Source organism: Sander vitreus, chromosome 4, assembly GCF_031162955.1.
Source record: "Sander vitreus isolate 19-12246 chromosome 4, sanVit1, whole genome shotgun sequence".
In the NCBI taxonomy this organism is placed as follows: Eukaryota; Metazoa; Chordata; class Actinopteri; order Perciformes; family Percidae; genus Sander; species Sander vitreus.
In genome coordinates, this window is record NC_135858.1 from 9,211,322 (window position 1) to 9,232,536 (window position 21,215).

The 21,215-nt window shown below is 39.0% G+C and overlaps 2 protein-coding genes across 3 annotated transcripts in view; both read right to left on the reverse strand.

Annotated features, from left to right (window-relative positions):
• Positions 1 to 18,803, reverse strand: part of chchd6b (coiled-coil-helix-coiled-coil-helix domain containing 6b) — a 66,111-nt gene extending 47,308 nt beyond the window's left edge. The window contains exons 1-4 of one of the 2 annotated variants that reach the window (XM_078248072.1): positions 18,402 to 18,803; positions 17,177 to 17,273; positions 16,954 to 17,008; positions 11,989 to 12,145 (exon numbers count right to left, since the gene is read on the reverse strand). In XM_078248072.1, the coding sequence (XP_078104198.1) occupies positions 11,989 to 12,145; positions 16,954 to 17,008; positions 17,177 to 17,273; positions 18,402 to 18,485 (393 nt within the window). In that variant the 5' untranslated portion in view covers positions 18,486 to 18,803. The remainder of the gene's footprint in view (positions 1 to 11,988; positions 12,146 to 16,953; positions 17,009 to 17,176; positions 17,274 to 18,401) is intronic. The other variant, XM_078248073.1, reaches the window with a different exon arrangement.
• A 148-nt stretch (positions 18,804 to 18,951) lies between these two features.
• The window catches only part of tpra1 (transmembrane protein, adipocyte asscociated 1), a 57,199-nt gene continuing 54,935 nt past the window's right edge, over positions 18,952 to 21,215 (reverse strand). Inside the window, exon 10 of the mRNA XM_078248085.1 lies at positions 18,952 to 21,113. Within this exon, the coding sequence (XP_078104211.1) occupies positions 20,843 to 21,113 (271 nt within the window). The 3' untranslated portion in view covers positions 18,952 to 20,842. The remainder of the gene's footprint in view (positions 21,114 to 21,215) is intronic.

Sequence of the window (21,215 nt, forward strand, 5' to 3'; positions counted from 1 at the left end):
GAAAGTTGTAATCGGTGCATCTCTAGAGCTAAGGTTGAGCTACATGTTCAATGCATGCCACCAGAACTAGAACGTCGTGGATATACAAAACTATTTTAAAGGTGAAAGGGGCAAATCATTTAACAGCATAGTGAAATGAATGTCCCTTCTAAGCATGCCGATTTAATGGATCTCAAAATATTTGATTATCTATGCTTAACTGAATCATGTTTGCTGTGGTTGTACCATATGGGTCACCAGATGCACCAGCTTGACAACGCTTCATGCTTGATTTAGACTTGAAACCTCAATGGTCTGCCAACAGTGTGTGCATGCGTGTGCGTGTGTGTGTGTGTATGTGTGTGTGTGCGTGCGTGTGAGAGTGAAACAGAAAAAACGACTGAAATGTGACAGGATGAGACCTCTTGGTCTCTAACACCACCTCAAGAAACGCTTCCTTGCAAATCAATTATGTAAATACTGAATTATGCAAATTGTACATTTGAATAAATCTATGTGTTTGGGGAGAAAAGATTTTGGTGTGGTTTTCTACTTGGAGTCAGGAGTCGAGAGAGAGAGAGAGAGAGAGAGAGAGAGAGAGAGAGAGAGAGAGAGATGAGGAAACAGGGCTAAAATGAGGATTAGGCTTGAGAATGTCACAGGCAGACACAGTTTGTGCATTCAAACTCCTGATTTGGCTTTTTAATTAGGGAGAAAGACAGAAATACAGACAGAGAGAAGAAAATAAGAGCTAATTCACTTACAGCTTTCTTCCTGTCTTATCTCTATGGGAATAAGTACGGTAAGCACATTCATCATGTGTGCCGGTAATAAATGCCATTGGTACAGCCAAGTGCTGTCACCCCAGCTCTTGTTTTGGTCGATGCTGATGCTTAGCTAAAACGCCAGAGTGTTTGTGTGGATTTGCCATCAAAGGCACACTGAACGATTTACAGAGTATTCAATAATCTCTAGTGTACAGAATACATTTTTCACTTTTGACATATTCAAAGGTCTGTGGGATACTTCATCAGTTCCACTAATGACGTGAATACAGGGAAACGCTGATATAACTTAATTCACAGAGATGTTCCTTATACCTTGTGCATTCAATTCATATCCACCAAATTTGTATCCAACATATTTACATTATCTTCCATTTTTGGTTCATTGTTCCTCATCCTTTACAAGTTGCAGGTGTGTTTAATTGACATGTGGTGTCAAAATGTAACATAGCCTGCTTTCTCTCACACACGTACAGACAGAAGAAAAAACACCCAATAGAGGGCAACACGCACTGAGGAACAATGCATGTCAAAACAACAGTACCCACTGTTTTCTGTGTAAGCCCACACACTGGCACCATCTTATCCACGTGTCATATGCCACTGTCATATTTCCCAGCATCGTCTCACATCAACGTTTCAGAAAAGCAAAGCTGTGCTAGCATACCTTGACAACTTATTCTGGTGTACAGCATTATAGGCGTCAACTGACATATGTAAAATGATGTATTATATGTGTGTGAGAATGTGATGGTGTGTGTGTGTATATATATAGCACTGGTATATATACACACAATGTGTTAGAATTCAAAATTCAAAGTCTATCAGTGAAACAAACAGTTACTCCAGCAGGGGGCATTTGTAAAATATGCACTATGTCACAAACAAACCTGGCAAGCCCTAAGACCCCTCAAGTGGTATCTTCTGTATTTTTAGGTGGACGGGCAACAATTCAGTACGTAGAGGGAGTGTCGAAGACAGCAAGTCGGGATGTACGGGAGCTGCTATCACCAGCATGCAAGGTATACTGGTATGCCGTTGTACTGAACAATCTCAGCAGGGGAAAGCATGGCACAATCTCAGCAGGGGAAAGCATGGCACTCAACTCTTGCCCTGCTTAAAGTAAACTACAATATGTTACAGTACAGAAGTACTCTTGTACCTCTGATTAAGGTTGTGAGGCCTCCATCTCGATCACTGGCAGTTAGTTGTTGGTTAAGTCTTTTGCCAGCACTACACCACCAGGTCTCTGCATCAGGGTTATCAACACAAACTCAAACTGCACAGCCTCCATCAGAGTAGGACAGCAGTCCAAAAACATATGCATGAATCATCACACTAACACCTGTGGGTGATACGCACACCTGCATGCACCCGCAAAAACACATTAACTAACACATAAGCATGCACACAGTACAGTAGAAATACCAGAGGCATGAATTGGTTAGTCTAGCTGTTTGCTCATTAAATGTGTGTTCTCGTCACATAGTCGGGGGCAGGTTAAATGAATTAACACTTCATCATCAACCTGGTTTCACACCACAGACTGTCACACAGACAGATAGTAGAAACAGAGACTGAAAAAAGGACCGAGGGATAGAAAGATGATGTAGAAAGAGAGATGCCGGGTGAATAAGAGGAATAGGTTTTGTTATGGAGAGAATGAAGGATGGAGGAAACAAGAGAAGAAAAGATGAACAAGGGTAGCAGTGAGGGAGAAAGATAGACAGACAGACAGACAGACATAGAGAAGAAGAAAACAAGAAACATTTATTTTAACTTAACTTTAACTCTGTATTTTAATCAACTCTGTAAACAACTCTGTAATCTTAGATTTCAAAGAGCTGAATGACCTTTCCAAATTAAAAATTCTCCTGGGAGAAGAAGACAGGGCATATGCTGCTGCCCAATATGTACAAACATGCCACCACCTGAGGGACAGTGATGGCACGCACGCTCGCACGCATGTGAAAAAAAAGAAATATCCAGAAAGAATCCAGGTACCATTTGTGAATGCACGTTTTTCAGTAAACTATTTTCATTTGCAAATATACCAAAAGGTACAACAATTACTGTGTCCATCAGCACTAGGGTTGGCTACCGAAACCTGGTTCCACTATGGATCCGGTTCCTACGCATCCGGATTAGAACGCAAATTTCGGTTCCGATTGAAATATTTTCCCTCTGTCGCTCCAGACAGCGGCAGACTCTTTTTTTCTTTCTCCCTTTTCTACCGAGTGGCGCACGTGCCCGCTCGTGGTGTGAAGCGTGTGTCCACGCTATCCTCGGACATGCACTCTACAATCACTGCTGATAGACGGCTTTTTGTACACGCTCTGTAACAGACGTAAAAATATCACACGCGGGCGCCTGGATAGCTCAGTTGGTAGAGCGGGCGCCCATATGTAGAGGTTTACTCCCTCGACGCAGCCGGGCCGGGTTCGTTTCCAACCTGCGGCCCTTTGCTGCATGCCCTCTCTCTCCCCTTTCATGTCTTCAGCTGTCCTATAAAATAAAGGCCTAAAATGCCCCAAAAAAAGAAAAGTAGGCTACTTTTAAAATTCCATATTTTCCCTCTGGGCTCACCAAAACAGACTTAAAAGCATATTAACCATTAGTAAACATATTACACTTGCTCTGCTAGGCTATCGTTCAGGACAAGACCCTGTAGCCTGGTGTTGGGGGAAGCGGGACAGCCTCCCCAAATTGTCTTCCCTTTCAAACTCATACCTGTGTGTACAGGCCTCTTGGACATCTGAGAGAGTTTTCTCCTCTGCAGGACATGCCATAAGTCAGGAGAGGTGTAGTATCTTGCCAGAGAAGGCAAATATGGTCATTTTTCTGCAAAAGAACTGCTAAATTTTGAAGCTGGTTGGCATACCAACTCAACAACATTTATTTTGTTATTACTTGTTAATAGTGTAACTGTTATTTGTTAAATTATTGTAGTTATGTGTTAGGTGACTTAGGTTTACTTATAATATATTTAAGTACTTTAAAACGTTAATATATTTTTAAATTGAAATAATTTTCAATTTAAAAAAAAAAACTCCATAAAAGAGCCTTTCTTTGATGTCATTTTTCAGTTTTTCAAAAATCGGTTAGGAATCGGAATCGTTTTAAAAGTACCGGTTCGGCATTGGAATCGTAAAAATTCAAACGGTACCCAACCCTAATCAGCACATTATGTAAGATGAAGCAATACAATATTAGTTACAACCAGCAGAAACACAAGGTCTCATAATTAAAGCCTTGATTATACTCCCAATTAGTCGTCATTTACGCCACACAGACCAAACCAGACCCACACGGATGCCGAAGGTATACATTTAGCTTGACACGCTAATGTGCACCATTTCTGTGCATCAGTAAAACGTATTAAAAACAGATTGTTATATATTTCACAAGTGAAATGTTTAGTGTGAAAACATACTTTCCTTATAAATACTTTACCTATGTCACTTGGTAAACATGAGATGCGATTCCACATATCAAAGGTTTGTAACTTATAATCCTAAAATAAAGATCAGACATACAGTCAGTAACACAAGACTGCCTTTATGTTTAACTCCTACTTGGATTGTTTCAACATAAATCCGTATTTCCATATATGAGAACAAGGATCTGGGAAAAATTACTTTTCCTCTGGATAATAAGTCTTGTCCAGCAGTCTCATTACATCAAGACTGCTCTCTGATGGGAGAGGTATTCCACTCCTACACATTTGTCCTTTGAACCGACAGGATTTGTGCTAGGCCCCCACTCTCTTACTGCTCTACACCGATCAAAATCTCCTCAGCCGGTGAACGCTCTGCTCGTCAGCAATTACCGTCGTTCGAGATGATGGGGGAGTACTGTAAGCGTGTGTGTCTATGTGTGAGTGAGTGTGAGCATGCACAAAGGGCTTAGCTGCTTTAACATGCAGAAAAGATGTCAAGTCTGTGATTACACTTGCTGATAACAAGTGGTTTAGCCGCGTGTGAATGTGTGTGTGTCTGAATTGCTGCTGTATTTTACATACATATTTTTCAGTTTCTATGAGAAAGAAATTCAGAGTGTATATTTGTATGTGTGCGTGCATATGTGCAACTTCACAGTATGTCACACTTGCAGACTCAAATAATAATAATAATAATAAATGTAATTTGTATAGCGCTTTTCATGGACTCAAAGTCGCTTGTCATGGTTATGGTGAAGACCCACTCGGCCTCAACATGAACCTCTATCACTCCGCTGCCATTTCTCAACTTGTTTTTCAATTCATTCATTCTTCATTGATTCATCTTTCTCCTCTCTCCCCCTCCTCTGGATTCTTACACCCATTCTCTTCTCCCTCTCCCGCCCTCCGTCTTTGGCTAACAAGCAGGGTTAGCTATCTAGCCGACTGGCTGTCGAAGTCAGACATCTGAATCTATTACTATACCACGCTCAAAGTCTCTTCTCTCCGTCTTTCAGCTCCTTTCTCTGAGCTCTCTGGCCTAATGCTTCCATGTGCTTGCTGCCCTAGCCGCTGACTGCTACCGTATATTGGTATAAAGGATTCTCAGTCCTGTTTAATAGGTGGGTCAAGGGAAAAAGAGGGATGAAGTTCAAGCAAAAATAAATGTTTAATGTGTGCACAGGTAAAATGCTAGACTGACTTACTGTAAATGCAAGTGCTTCCATAAAAATGCATTTTTTAAATTTCTGTGGAGTATTTTTCAACAGATATCCTCAATGTGTTTTGTCAATTAATCTGTTGATTATTTACTTAATTAATCGATAAATTGTTTGGTCTATAAAATGTCAGAACAATGTGAAAAATGTCGATCAGTGTTTTCCAAAGTCCAAGATGACGTCATCAAATGTTTTTGTTTTTTTTCAATAAGAAAAATGCCTCAAACTGATTAATCGATTATCAAAATAGTTGCCGAAATGTACTAGTTGATAACTAATCGATTAATCTTTGCAGCTCTAATTAAAAATAATTACTGCATGATGAATAGACGTTGAATGGATGCACAATGTTAAAGGATGGCCATCTTATTGTGTTGCCACTGTGTGATTTGTATTGCTTTGTAATCTGCTCAACAATGATGCGTTATCATCTGCTGAAGAACAGCGATTTCACGGTTCCATTTTAGATACACGTTGCAATCATGGGTTGAGGTGGTGAAAGAAAATCCATCCAGAGATTATTTTGGCATTGGCTGAATACAGCTAAACCAACATGTCCATCTGGTGCTAGAAAGCAAACAATCAAAGCAGATGAAGTGATATGAATTGACAGATTGATGTAACCACAGGCTAGTTTAGTGAGGAGGGATGAGACAGTGGGTAGCAACAGTTGATTTGCCTTTAAATCATAGATTTGTATGTGTGATGAAGTATTTAAACATGCCAAAGATGAAATAATACCTAGGAGTGCCTGAACTATATGTAATATTGTGAGATAAAGAAAACATAATGTTTGAAGAAATCAATTTAAGTAAGGGTATTACCTGAAACAACAGTACACATATCTATTGTAGATAATTATATTTTGTGATCATATACAAATGTCTTGAGACAGCGGGCGGGCGGGGGGGGACATCTTGTAACTGAAAGGCTGCATCTTCAGTGCAAAACACAATTTCCACCCTTGTCAAGTGCCATATCCTTGTGTTTCTCCACAGCAGCAGGGCAACACTGTTAACATGTGTGGCATCATCCGCTGTGGTCTGAGTGTTTGTCATCTCAGGTCTGACTTTAATGAATGTTAGGCTTTTCACGCTGGTTTTCATCATCCTTCTTTTGGACAGTGTCAAATGCCACACACACACACACACACACACACACACACACACACACACACACACACACACACACACACACACACACACACACACACACACACACACACACACACACACACACACACACACACACACACACACACACGTGTGGAGCACGCATCCATCCTGCTTTTTAACCCCCTGGCAAACATGCTTCAACAATGCCATCTACTGACTATTTACGAGGTTACATCCTGTTTCCTCATCGTCACGAACCTCCCTCATTTAAGAACAAGACATACCAACCAATTACTCAAAATGTGCAGCCACAGGTAATACGTGGTAAAATGTGATGTGGTGAAAGCGAACTGGGTGGGTCTGACTACACAGCAAGGAAATTAAAACAAATGAAATGATACCATACTACTTCAAATTCCTACTATATAAGCACAGCCTGACATTTACCAATATACATGATGTGAAGAAAAAAAAAAAAACTCATTTGCTGTTTAGCTGCCTACACAACAACCTGGCTAGGTTTTTAAAAGGAAAGAGGAGGTGTGAGAACAGGGACATCAGGAGTGACCAAATGGGCACATCACATCTTATCACACATTTCAGCTCAAACTGTGTAACGGACTAAATTCTCACATCGAGATATCATTATTTACAGTTTAATAGAGGATGTCAATTTCTTTTTACAAAAATGCATGAAATCAAATCTTAGATAAACTGATTTAGCGGTTTGCTTCATTTGCTTGTGTGAAATTTTGATCAGGTGGAAAATATGGCGATGAAATATGAGTATAAAAGCAGTGTCGACCCACTGTTTAAAAATGTTACTTTGATGATACATTTGTGGGAAATGTCCCTCCTGGGTTTAAATATACTGAAGAAGAACAAGGACCAAGGTGGTGTGACACATGAAGAGTAACCTATTTTTCACAAATAACAAAATAATTTGAAAATTGCCTTCAGGTTTAATAAACGTCTAGATTGAGTAGAATATAATGTGGGTGAGGGGAATTAAGGTGACTTCTGATTCAGAAATATTCAAAATCCAAATATGAATGTAACACTAAAGCATGCATATCAACTAGAGTGCACAACAAACTTTTAATAAGATTTCTAGTTTTGTCATTTAAATTTCTCCACATTTCTAACTTGTCTGAATTAAAACTTTACCCTCTAATGATGTTGTCCATCACTGGTTTTTCATTGGAGATAGCAGATAAAAGTTATAGCTTTTAATATACAGGACTGAAAGCAAATCAACTGACATGTTATAAACATTCACCCGCAACCCCCAAACAGGTAGCGAAGCCTATTCTTCTCACCTACATGGGAAGCATCTGTAATTCAATAGCTTAAAGCAGCAAGCTTGCTTGTTATTATCGGTGTGTGTGAATGTGCGTGAAATGCTAGGTACTGAATGCCTGTGCATACTAATAGCATTTTGTTTGCAGTACGAATGACACCTCTGAGGGGAAGAGAATAGTCGGGGGAAGAACACAAACAGGAGGTGCTAATGAAAGAAAGGAGAGGTGAACAGACAAGGTGTTAATGTAACTTGTCGTCTCTTCTTTGTCGTCACTTAAGGTGTCTAAATGTAGTCTCAGAACAATATAGGATGACAGGTTAAAAAGCCAGGTTTTAACAGCAGTTTTGTACATGGGCGGAAAAGACAATGTGGAGATCAAGTAGCAGTTGGGACATGAAATTAACAAACAAGGTACAGAAAATAAAATGTTGAGGAACACATATATTGCCACATTTCCTGGTGTGTTTAATATCAGCTGTGCAAAATTAATTAAAACTGTGGAGTAAAGGTGTATGGATGTAGGGATATTGAGCAACTATTAGCGTTATTCAGTCTTTGCCATTGTTGCCAGAACTTGATCGTGATTTCAGTGGCACATTTTTTTTCTCTGAGACCACAACGCTCCTCCATCAACATCACTGTCAATGCAGAGATGAGTGGTGCGGTTAGTAGTGGTTAGTAATGAACACAGACAGTGCGGCAAGTAAGAATGAGAGGAATGTAGAGAAAGAGTTTGAGAGGCTCTCCTCAAAAAAATTAAATATCAGTCCCCACTTGGCCAATCTTTGCCAAAGATAAAAGTCTTTCCAAACAACACCTAAGAGCAATGGCACGCATTGGCACTCAGTTGTATACTTCAATGAGCTACAGGTAGGCGTTACTACACTACAGGAAAAAACGTGGCATAGAAGGAAGGAATTAACACTATCAGATGCTACAAAATGAAAATGAATGTTGTACCAAACAGAAATGTAAATACCACAGTATAAAAGAAGCTTAAAAATATAATATGCAAGACACTAAAAGAGTATAGTATTGACAGAACTGTGGATAAACCTTGCAAGCAGATATCCCCTACAACAAACACACAATTCTCTGATGTAAATCAACAGAGCCTGTTTAATGCACAGGTATGCACAGACACAGATATACTGTATATACACACACAACTAGTCCCAGCGGTGGCGGTTGGCGCTGAGACAGGAGTAAATGGCTAATGTGAGTGTTTGTGACAGGCAGCCTGAGGAAGTATGGGGAGCAGCTCAGCTCTCTGACAGGTGCTGCCTCCACACCTCCCTCACCCCCTCCTCAACCCAACACTAACTAACACATAGCCTGCCTGCTGAGGAGCCAGGAGTGCACATAAGGAAATAGACTGGGGGGTGCTCGCTATATGTGTTTCTGTATTGTGATAGCGTCACAGCAGGGTGTGTGTGTGTGTGTGTGTGTGTGTGTGTGTGTGTGTATCTGTCTCCTCCTCTGGGAAATAAGGCAGCCTCCAAACTACTCAAAGTGGAGCGTTTTACCGTGGAATGGGGAGAGAGAGAGAGAGAGAGAGAGAGAGAGAGAGAGAGAGAGAGAGAGAGGTGGACAGACTTTTTCTTCAAGGCATCCAGCTGTGTTGTTGCCGGTGGATGCAAGGTTGATGGAAATGCAAAGAGGAGCCCACCTGCTAGAACCATGCAAGAGAGATTAGAGATTTGAAAGCGACAGATCTCTCAGATTCCCAGGTACTTTCAATCTACTCAAAAGCTGAAGCAATCCAACAAACATATAGTACAGCTTTCTCTTTGATCTTGGGGATAAATGATGCTGGATTGCGGCGCTTGTGGTGAGTTTGTTAAGTATGTGTCACATTTTAGACAGTGGAGAAATCAAGCTGGGAACAATGAATGTGTTAAAACAGTGTTAAAAAAGTGAGAGTCAGAGGTGAGACCAAACCCAGGCAGGTGAGAAAGAGGAAAAGGTATGAAGGGAGAGACGATGATGGCACATAAACACTCAAAGTTACATGCTGTCTAGGCTGTCTATCAACACCTGAAAGCAGCAAATACCTCCCCTTCTATTCACTTAAACATACAGATACAATTCTGCTTTGCTAAACTCCAAGCATCCTTTCAAACACAAGAAACCTTTGATCCAAGCTTTGACAAAAAGATGCTCAAACCTGTCAAACACACCCTACTGAAATAAACCTTTAGGGTGTACTTCTGTGCACTCAAACATACATCTGCTCACAGAGACACTGACAGGCTGTATTGACTTGTGTTCAGTTTCACATTGCTATGCAACATCATTAAATGTTTGGAGCCCATATCAGTGTAAGCTAAGCCAGCGGCTTCATTCAGTGTTCATTATAGCTGGCTGGCACACCGAAAAGACACTGCAGGACAAATCAATTGGAGAGGAAAGAAAGACTGGGCTGTAGGAAATCCACAGGGTTTAATATTAGCAAAGCAAGTAAAAAAACAGGGAGGGAATAGAAACATGTATGATTGGCAATAGATCACTGTTTATCAATATATGCATGTCAGTAACATTAAAAACCGAGTTGACACACACAATTAGCAATAACCCTTCTTGCGCTCTCACACGCTGCATTGTTGGTTGAGTCATTATCAATCAGAATTTGACGAGAGCACGTGTTAAGAAAACACATTTTAAACTGTGACAAAGCAGAGCTATCACAGAAAGCACATGCAAACAACAATCAATGCTATCGCTTTATCTAAGTGCATACACAAAACGCATGATAACTTTCTTGCTTACATGGTGTTTTAGAAAGCAGGCTACTGCTGGAAGGCAGGGGTTAATCAGATTACAGAAGTGCATGTGAACCATGTGACTGTGATGGAAATACGTGTTAACATTCATAGCAAAAGACAACATTGTTCATATTCTTGTTTCCCTTCTATATTGAATACTGTTATTATTAATATAGCCTGTTAAAATAGATGGTCATATTTGTGCCCCAACAGGCAAGAAGGACCATCAGGGATTTCCCTGCTCTGATGAAGTACAGATACTGTACATCTCTGCCATCACATGTTGCTCCCACACCACATACATAACCTAATCAGTGTAGAGATTCAAGGGTAGTTGTAAACAAAGGTACTGTAACAGCTGTGAAAACTCAGCATCTTAAGATGCTGAATTAATATAGCTTAATTTTTCCATTTTTCTTTAGACATTTGAGTGGGATGGGAAATTATATTGCAAGCCATTATCTCATTGTTTCATTATTAAAATGTGTGGTATAGTTACATAAGAAATGAATTACTCCAAATATAGGCAGTTTAAAACATGGCAACCGTATTGTCAATTTCGGCAACCAAAAGCTGATGCCTGGTTGCCAAGCCGGCAACCACTTTAAAAAATTAGCATTGAGCCATGCTAACGTAACGTTACTTTCTCATAACACGGCCAAAGTTCACTACCGCTGCCACCATGTTATATTCTGGTCTTTAACATTCATGAAGACTCCAGAATATCAGTTAAGTCACCTATTGGGCAATAGTTTATTTAACGTTCTTCTGGCGAACATACAAGTAGGCTCACACACAAGGCTACTCTGTTACCTCTAGGTGCAACCTAAAACGGTCCGTGCTGCAACACATATACCACAAACAATTCCTATTGTTACACGACTGATTGAACCGCGCTTATAGTTAGATAAAGTTGTAGAAAAGAAAAGTACTGGGAACCAAGCAATCAGCCCTTTCAGGACAGGCACACGCTCCAAACGGGCACTGCACTAGTTTCCTTATATTGTGATGCCAAGTTTCAGCCTAATAATGCATTATTATCTTAGCAAGAGAGGTTAAGTGAAATCCAGGACATTAAGTTGTAGATTAAATGTTCATATTTTTGTAAAAAAAAAAAAAAAAAAGTATCAAATGAGCAGGGGATGGGTGCCTTTGTCTCCTGAGGTTTACAAAACGAGAGAAAGGACAAAAGTAAATAATAATTGTTGTTTTAATAAATTTAAATGAATACATGTGAAAGGAACTTCTTGGTAAATGTGTTTTGACAAAGTGTAAATGAATCAATAGTTTTGAGGGATATTCAGTACAATAAAGTAAAACTCATCAGTCCCACTAGTGGAAAGCCCAGCTCTAACTCCTCTTGGTATCGACCTAGCATTACTCACCAGTATCTTGGCCTTTTGTTGCTCTTCATGGGCCTTTCCTTTCTCGATGAGGAGGGCCGGGGTCAGCTCATACAGGCCTGAGGTTGCTCCTGTCTCTCTCTCCTTCTGGGCCAATCTGGCCAACTGCTCCTGTACCAGGGCTTGTTGATGCTCAAAGCTAGAGTAGATGAAGATAAGATCTGTTTTTATATATCCAGGGAATGTATGCTAAACATTCAAGTTCTTGTTCACAAAGAAAGCTACCCGGTGAGGTCAGAGAGATATTGATTTCTGTTGATCAACACAAATACCAATATTTTGGGGATGAGCATTTCAAAAGCCAATAAGACAAAAAAAACTAAAAACGAGGCAGAGTAGAAAATGCCTAAACCAACATTTAGACTAAAGTGTGATTTATGCTTCTGCATTAAATCTATGCTGTGACTTCGTACCCCAGGTACGTGGAGACACAGACCCTACGCCGTAGCCTGATGTGCACCTCTCGAAAAATTTAACTACACGTCGCGCCAACGCACGTCACTCAGCCGTGGCTTGGTAGCGTTACATTTCCCCCTACTCATTTCCTGGTTCTCCTTCTCCGTAAACAACATGAAATCAAGGAGTTAACTTTTCCTGCTACAGATTTACCACCGTGGTTAGAAAGCACAGAGGAGACACTTTGTTTCTCTCACTATGCCTCTAGAGTTGGTACTCTCTCTGAAGCTAATCACCGTCACTCTCTTACTTGCTCTACCACACATTCCCCACGTGCACACACATATGCCGGCCCCGCTATGCTCTTGAAGAGATCGAAGCACACACCGACGCACAAGTATAAACTTCAGGCCACTTACGTAGGCTACGGTAAAAGCTCTGCGTGGAGCCTCCGCAGGACCATAAATCACGCTTAAGACATGAAAACTCTTGACTGACAACGCATGGTAATTATAGCATTCTGATTAATGAATTGTTGGATGGAATCTAATTCAAGTATTACATTAAAATCAAATTAGGTTAAGGTTTATCATGAAAATAACAGTGTAGTATTAAGTCACACTACAAATACATGAGAACACACTTAAAGGGTAACTACCGTTTTTTTCAACCTGGACCCTATTTTCTAGGGGTGTGCAAAAAAACCCTCTATTACTAGCAAGTAAGAAAGCAATCACGAGGAAATGGTTAGTAAAAGATTCTCCTACAATCGAGGACTGGATCAAAGTGGTTCAGGATATTTTTATAATGGAGAAGCTAACATTCAATCTCAGGCTTGAACAAGAGAAGTTTGAGAGCTACTGGAAAACCTGGATAAACTTTATAACAGCTTTAAGGCAAGATTCTGGGTAATGTGTTAAATCCCCCTAGTATTTGACTCCACTCATCTGGTTCAGTTTTCGTTCTTTGTTTCAGCAAATAGAGAGTTATACATGTATACAGCAAACTATCTTACTTAATCTACAATTATTATCATTTGTGTTGTTGATTTGCCATCACAGTTATTGTCACCCCACTATAGGATATTATTTGCAGGAAAAGTTTATGAATGAGGAAAGGTACATATGGAGCAGACAAATATTAATATAAATATTAATTTTATAGCTGTTATTGTCTATCTTACTCACTGCTGTATATTTACCTATTTTATTTATTCTATTTTTATTCTTGTAGTTATCACTACCACTTCTTATTTTTTGGAATCGTATCTCCATACCGGTCCAGAACCGGTATAGAGGTACTGTGACGTGAGAGGGTGTGGGTGCTTTTGTAATGATGTGAATTTTTCTTTCTTGATCAATGGCATGTATACAGACTTAAGAGCAACATGTATAACTTAATTCTCTTTAAATAAAAAGTTTAATAAAAATAAAACTTTTACTTTTTTTTTTTTTTTTTAAATTGTATGTCTACTGCAATCACATGGGAAAAGTAACTACATTTACATTCTGTGAATCGTTTTTTTTTTTTTTTTTTTAATCGAGAATCGTTTTTGAATCGAAAATCGAGTTTGAATCGAATCTTGAGCCTGAAAATCGATATGGAATCGTGACATTTTCTGAATCGTGCACCCCTACTATTTTCCTATGTTTTGTGTGTAATTGACTGATCGGAACAATTATCTTTGAAATTGGTCCAGTATTAAGCGTGAATGCTATAACCGGCAGCCACAGACTAGGCTGCAACGTAACCCTATGGGGCAAATGTGCTTTGTCAATTTGGTCCACTAAAAGTATGTTTTTTTGCCACTGACGGGCTCAGATTATTATTCTTAGTGTCTGACAACATTAATGAAATGATCCCTACAGACATAGGCCTTTTTACAACCTCTTTAAGACCTTTCTGTTTAACCAGAAACAGCTATGAGGTCACTAGGGCTAAACCCACCAGACTCCATTTAAAAAAAGCAATACTTTTAGCGTGTATAGAGCAAACATATTTTTACATGCAAATCAGTAAACTATGTGTTTATTTCAACCACAACTAGAGTTGTGATGGTTGGAAAAATGGAAAGAAGACCCAAAATGGCTTTTCATAGTTTTATTTTGTTTCTGTCGACTTGGAATGAAGTGTATTTTACGATCCTAAAATTACTGTTTATTTACATGGAGTCTGGTGGCTTTAGTGAACACAATTTCACGGATGTTTTTATGTTTAAAAAAAAGATCTTACTCTTTAACAGAAAGGTCGACCTCCTTAGAAATCCTTTCCATAATGTTGTCAGACACTTAGAATATTAATCTGAGCCTGTCAGTGTCAAAACAAGCACTTTTGTAAACGTAAATACAAGCTGCACAATTGCCCTGTTAACATACATTGTAGCTTGTTTCGCTGACTGCCGACAGCAGCCATCTTGCTGGACCAATGTCAAAGATTGTTGTTCCCATCAGTCCCTTAGACACAAAAACATAGGAAAATAGGATCCAGGTTAAAAAAAAACAGTAGTTAATATATAATATATATATATATCAGTGTTGGGAAGGATACTTTCAAAACGTATTCCGTTACAGAGTACAGAATACATGCCCAAAAATGTAATATGTAACGTTCCGTTACATTACTCAATCTGAGTAACGTATTCTGAATACTTGGATTACTTCCACATTGAATTGCATTTTATAAGTAGGAATGCGGCCATCACATACAGCCTACTAAACAGGCCTATGCTGGTGTGTTGCACTGCACAGTTATATTTCGTTCTCCTTTCTCTTTCTTTAATGTGAAATGCTGTTTGAATTTCCAAGATAGAAACACATTCCTGCCCTGGCTCTGTTGTGCCGGTTCTGGCTCCATCTCTACCTCTATCAGTGATCACGCAAATAGCTAATTTTTTCGTTTTCATATTGGGGCTTCTGGGAAATGCATGTAGTTGCGAGAGTGAATAAACCCGTGAAAGAGAGAAGTATCGTCATGTAATCCATTGCTTTCAACAATGTAACTATATTCTAAATACCAACTATTTAAATTTTAACTGTAACGGAATACAGTTACTCATAATTTGTATTCTGAATACGTAACGCCGGTACATGTATTCCGTTACTCCCCAACACTGTATATAATATATACTGTATAATCGCGAAAGACTCTCAGAGGTTGTTTGTGTTCGTTGTAAGAGAATATCAGTAGAAAACTGCACTTTAAATGTAACGGTAATTCAGTTTTTAGTGATGCCTTTTATTTTCAATTTAATGTTCAATTTGTTCAATGAAATAATGTTGGAAGCGAGAACACTGTAATATCTGTTTATTTATGGCAAATAATATCGTTATTGCGCTATTCAACAACGTTATTATCGCATATTTTTCTCAGATCGTGCGGCCCTATTTCAACCTCTCATATAATGCAATCCAATCTAGCAACACCATGAAATATGGTCTTAGAAATCACCATAGACTTTACTGTCACATAATCTCAACAACATCTCTCAAATATCAGTTTCAAAATGTATTGCAGTGCTATTGTATTTGGTTTCCTGAAATACTTTTGCTACAGTACCTGACACTAGGGCTGGGCGATAGGGAGAAAATCTCATATCACGATATTGTTGACCAAATAATAATAATATAATATAATAATAATAATCATCAGTAATGTGGACATAATGTCTGAGTGGGGAAAAGGCAAATAATAGAACAGCTAGAACAGTCTGGTAAGTTCAGAGAAGTACATCACTTTACTGTAATGCAGCCTTTAAAACAAGGAAAAGACAACACTTATGTCATATCACCATATTACGATATCCAAAATCTATGACGATATCTAGTCTCATATCACGATATCGATATAATATTGATATATTGCCCAGCCCTACCTGACACAACTAATATACTTACCCTAATAATGTAAACCAGTGGCATCTTGGCCAAGGGCCTATTTCGGTAAATCTCTACTTTTCTGTTAACTATATGAACCTCCATCAATAAGAACTGATTACATTACAGAGGTGTGGCACAAAAACACTGATCAAAATATAATAATATATACTGTATATTATGTCTAACAAATTTCCAGGAAACAGCATTACAGTGACAGTGGGTGAGAATTGTTGGACTTGCTAACATGTAAATACTGTATATAGAGGCTCAGGATAGCATATGAGAATTCCAGCAGCATAGCAACATGCCTGCTATACAGTGAGAGTAAATCAGCACGGGCAGTGCTGACAGGTCACTTGGCATGTGTATGTTCTCCATAAACATTGCACATTAGCATCAAGTGTGTGCTACTTTAAACATCTGTCACCTACACTGACCATTAGCTGCCTGTGTGGTGTCAACACAGAGGGCTCAACTTAAATATATGAAAATATATGTTAGGATCAAACATTCTGCAACAGTTGCAATAATCAATTGACATCTCAGGGAGGCATCAAATTCTAAGTTAGCCAATACTAACGCACACATCATAATAGGTTACTTACAGAGTTATAGCAGGTCCTTCACCAAATATGGCTGGATAACAATAAAAAGTGACCTTAACATTAGCACCTACCTTTTGCGGATTTCTTCCTGTATTTCTGTAGTGGTAGGTCCTGTTGGTTTTGGAGCTGAAAATCAAATTAAATGAAAATCAATACCATTGGCAATTACTAAATGGATCGGTTGGCAGAACAGAGTACAAAGAGCCACAAATTACCAGTATCCTGATGCTGTTGTCATCAGTCACTGTACCAATGGGAGCTGTAAGAAGGGAAAGGTCTTTGACTGGGACTTACTTGTTGGCGTTTGGTGAGAATCTGGCGGAGACGATGGTGGCTTGGCGCTGTCAGACCCCTGAGATTCCTTTATCCGCCGAAGCACATCCTCTGAGAGCTGGACAGGAATGTTATAAATAAACAAATGTGCACATAAACACACACACAGAGTGTGTGTGTATATATATATATATATATATATATATATATATATATATATATATATCTATATACACACATACACATATATACATATATGTACATATATATAAAGAAAGAGTAGCTTTATCTGCCTATATGGCATGAAAACTTTATTAATTTACTCTCCTACTGTAACGTTACAATTTGGAAATTGTCTGTTTTGTTAACGTTGAAAGTACAGTAACGTAACTGTTTATTCAGCTAACGCTAACTCCTGGCTGTGAATGTGATGACAAAGCAAATCTAGTGTTAGCAATAGACTGTAACAATCTAGCTAGTGTTAGTTGACATTTACGGGACGATGTGGATATTTTGCCAGCAAGTTAACGTTGTACATGTTTTATGCTCCACATATCTGGAACAAACTCCCAGAAAACTGCAGGTCTGCCACATCTCTCAGTTCTTTTAAAATCAAAGCTAAAAACATATCTTTTTGATGTTGCCTTTTTTTCATTTCTTCTACTGAAGTTGCATTGTTGACACTGTATGACAATCTATATAAGCATATAAAGATACATTCCTATTTTATCTGCTTTTATATATTTAACTGTTTTAACTGCTCTTTAATGTTTAATTTCTTATACTGCACTGTACCTTTTATTCTCGTATTTTATCTGTTTTTATGTAAAGCACTTTGAATTGCCCTGTTGCTGAAATGTGCTATACAAATAAAGCTGCCTTGCCTTGCAACGTAACGTACTGCGTTACGGCTGCGTAAATGTCCTCTATAATGACATTTTACGACTAGCAAACGTCGCCGTAATATATCACGTAAGGGTCACGTTAACGTCTAACGTTAACTTAGCTAGTTTACTAACCTAAGACAGCGAGTAACGGCAACGGTATAGAGAGGGTATGGTGACCGGGTTCATTTGAGGACATGGCACCTCAGCAGGGACCTCAGCCTTTCAGTGCACCTTGAAAAAGCCTAGCTACTAGCTAACCGTTATTAGCTTTAGTCGTTATGCCTAATAACACAAGTCAAACTTAGGCTCTAGTTATTTTGTAACAATAAGAGGAAACACGATGTTAACGTTAGTCCTACCGTTACTCCTTCAATTACTGTGACCTTCTCGTTCTCGTCCAGTCCAAATGACACTTTCTTAGACGTGCTGCCATTACCTCCCATTTTGACCTGCTGTCGGTTGGCACCTGATTAGAAAAAATAATAAAAACTGTGTAGAGACATAAATGAGAAAGCGGTAGGAGTCGGCGCCACAGCGACCGGTGGTAAAACGCTCCAATAAAGGTCAAACTGGCGCTACAGTATCCTCTGAGCTTATTGGTTGGATAAAAAAAAATACAGACTCACTGGTTGCGTATCTGAAGTAAAGGTTGATGGGAATTGTAGTTAAACAGTGGTCTGACTAATGCTAAGTGTTTAAAGACAAACACAACATAAGGAAACAGAATAAAGGACAAACAGTCGTGTCGTAATCACAGCAGAAAGTAAATGAAATGTGGAAAAAGCGCTTTCCCAGAGTGTAGTTACCACAAGAAACCACAAAGTGGAGTACTATCTTGAATTTGAATGCACTGCCATACCTAAACCAGCCAGGGTGTGGTGTCTTGTCCCATAGCCCAAAACAAACAAATGAAAGTCCAGGGTTTATTCTGTAGGTCACGGAATGCTCAATACATTGCATTAATATGGGCTGAATATTATACAATCAATGCACTTAAATAAAAAGGCAATTTACAGATCATTTGCAAAATGATTTAACATCAAAAATATTGTCTATCAAGAGAGAGGACTTCCATAATGATGCACCTTGTCAACTAATGTCATGAATCAGCTAACTGATTTCCCAATCACTATTCTTAACGCCAAGTTATACAGCAGTTATCAGTGGCAATCAAACTTAAATATATATTTCTAGTCAGGAGGAGAATACTCTAATTTCTTGGAAATTCACAACTTCCTTATTGCGTTGTTGGTTTAAAATGATGAAAAAATAAATGTATTTTCTGCATTGAGGTCACCACTATCTATGATTACTGCTAGCTTAAATACTGTAATCCATTCATACCAAACATAAAGCATTTTCATGGGGAAACTCACATGCATCATAGTTCCTTGGTAGGAATAAGTAAATGTGATGTGTGGTGGTTTAAAAAGAATAAAGTATGATATTTTAGTAATACTAAGAGGTATGACAAGAACTGATTTCATGATCTGAACCAAGGAGCAAACCGCTCAAGCCTAAAATAGATCAGATTGGAAAATTTGCTCTGACAGTCCAGTTGTTTTCTCCTTGACACGGTCTTAAAATCACCCATCTTTGACATACCAACTGCCTGAGCCTCTCTTAATATCTAGTTAATATCTATAGAATTAAACTATATCAATACCATCATTTGATACCATAAAACTGAGCAATATTGTTTATGGTCTAATTTGAGCACTTGCAATAACATTTGTGGAAAATATGAACACAGAAAAAACAAAAAAGATAGGCAGAAAAAGAAAAACTTTGCAACAACAACCCTTTAGATTACTAGAACTAGATATGCTGATATGGAATGAGGGCATGTCAAATTCAAACGTAGTAACGCGTCCTAACAAATGTGCTTTCAGTAGCAGGAATGATTAATCTGGTATAAGAAATTAAAGCAAAAGTCCAAAATTAACAAAAGAGAGTGAGCTAATAGCTGAGACACAATTTGTGATGTGCCCTCGAGTCTCAGCCATTCCTGGCAGAGAGCGTTACATTTGGTTTGTGATCTTTAGCGCAATTGCAATGCCTGTATTTAGGAGTTACTGATTTCCTTATCATATTCCAGTGACACACATCACGCCAACACGTTTCACTTGTTCACAGGAGGGACAGTGCCTTTTTCAGAACACAAAGTACGCCTATCAAAATGAGTTAGCACTGGTCGTTGCCCTAGAGGCATGGTGATTCAGTAAAAAAAAAAAATATTAGCCAGTTGGGTCGTGAATCTAATCCAAGGCAACAGATATTAAAGTCAGTTGAGAGGCTGTTACTCAAAGCTTTTAGTGGGAATGTACAGATGTTGAGTTGCCATCAAAAGAATGTTAGATCTTTAAAGACTTGGTTAATTAAAATGGGGTTAAAACTTCATTATTGAGGATTGAGCAGTTGATGCATGATGCTGGAATTACAGAAAACGAGCCTGTTGAACAGAATCAATAGTAAAGAGTCTGTCGGGGCCACAATCACAGACAGTACTCCTAGTGTTGAGCTACAGCAGCAGTGCACTCTGGCAACAGTGTTACAAAAGCAGTTGCTAAATTCACAGTCCTCCAGATAATTGGCTAGCAAAGGTCTCTCCTTAAGTGTCCACTTGTTAACTTATCCTGGCGTCAAAGCACGACCAAGATTACCGGTTCATGGTGTCCAACAACTTTGTTCTGCTTCTTTTTTTTGGCCAACTCCTCTGATCGCCACCCAAAATTACACACTACACACGTACAACATTTAAGTCCAGCTGTATAACCACCTCTCTTCTTCATTCATTCATTCACGCATTGATAGGTCTCCAGCGGTCAGCTTCAGTGCTGTTAATGCTGCTGGACCCATAGGGTCCGGAGGCAACATCATCCAGGTATGCTCCAACCATACGAGAGCTGCCGGGACCAGAGCCATCGATCTGGGTGGAGGAGTAAAACAGGCCTTGGTCAGTCAGCTCCTTACGGCCAAGGGTCGTAGCGATTGTGGGTGGAAGGTGGACGTCACTTTCATCCGGCTCATCCACCTGTGACTTGTAGGAGAACAGGATCTTGGGCTCTGAACTGTGGAAACGAAGGAAGAAGGGAAATAAAAGGAAGACACTTGGTCAACTGTCTTAAGCGCAACTATAAAGTATTCTGTATTTTTTAAAAATTTTTTTATGA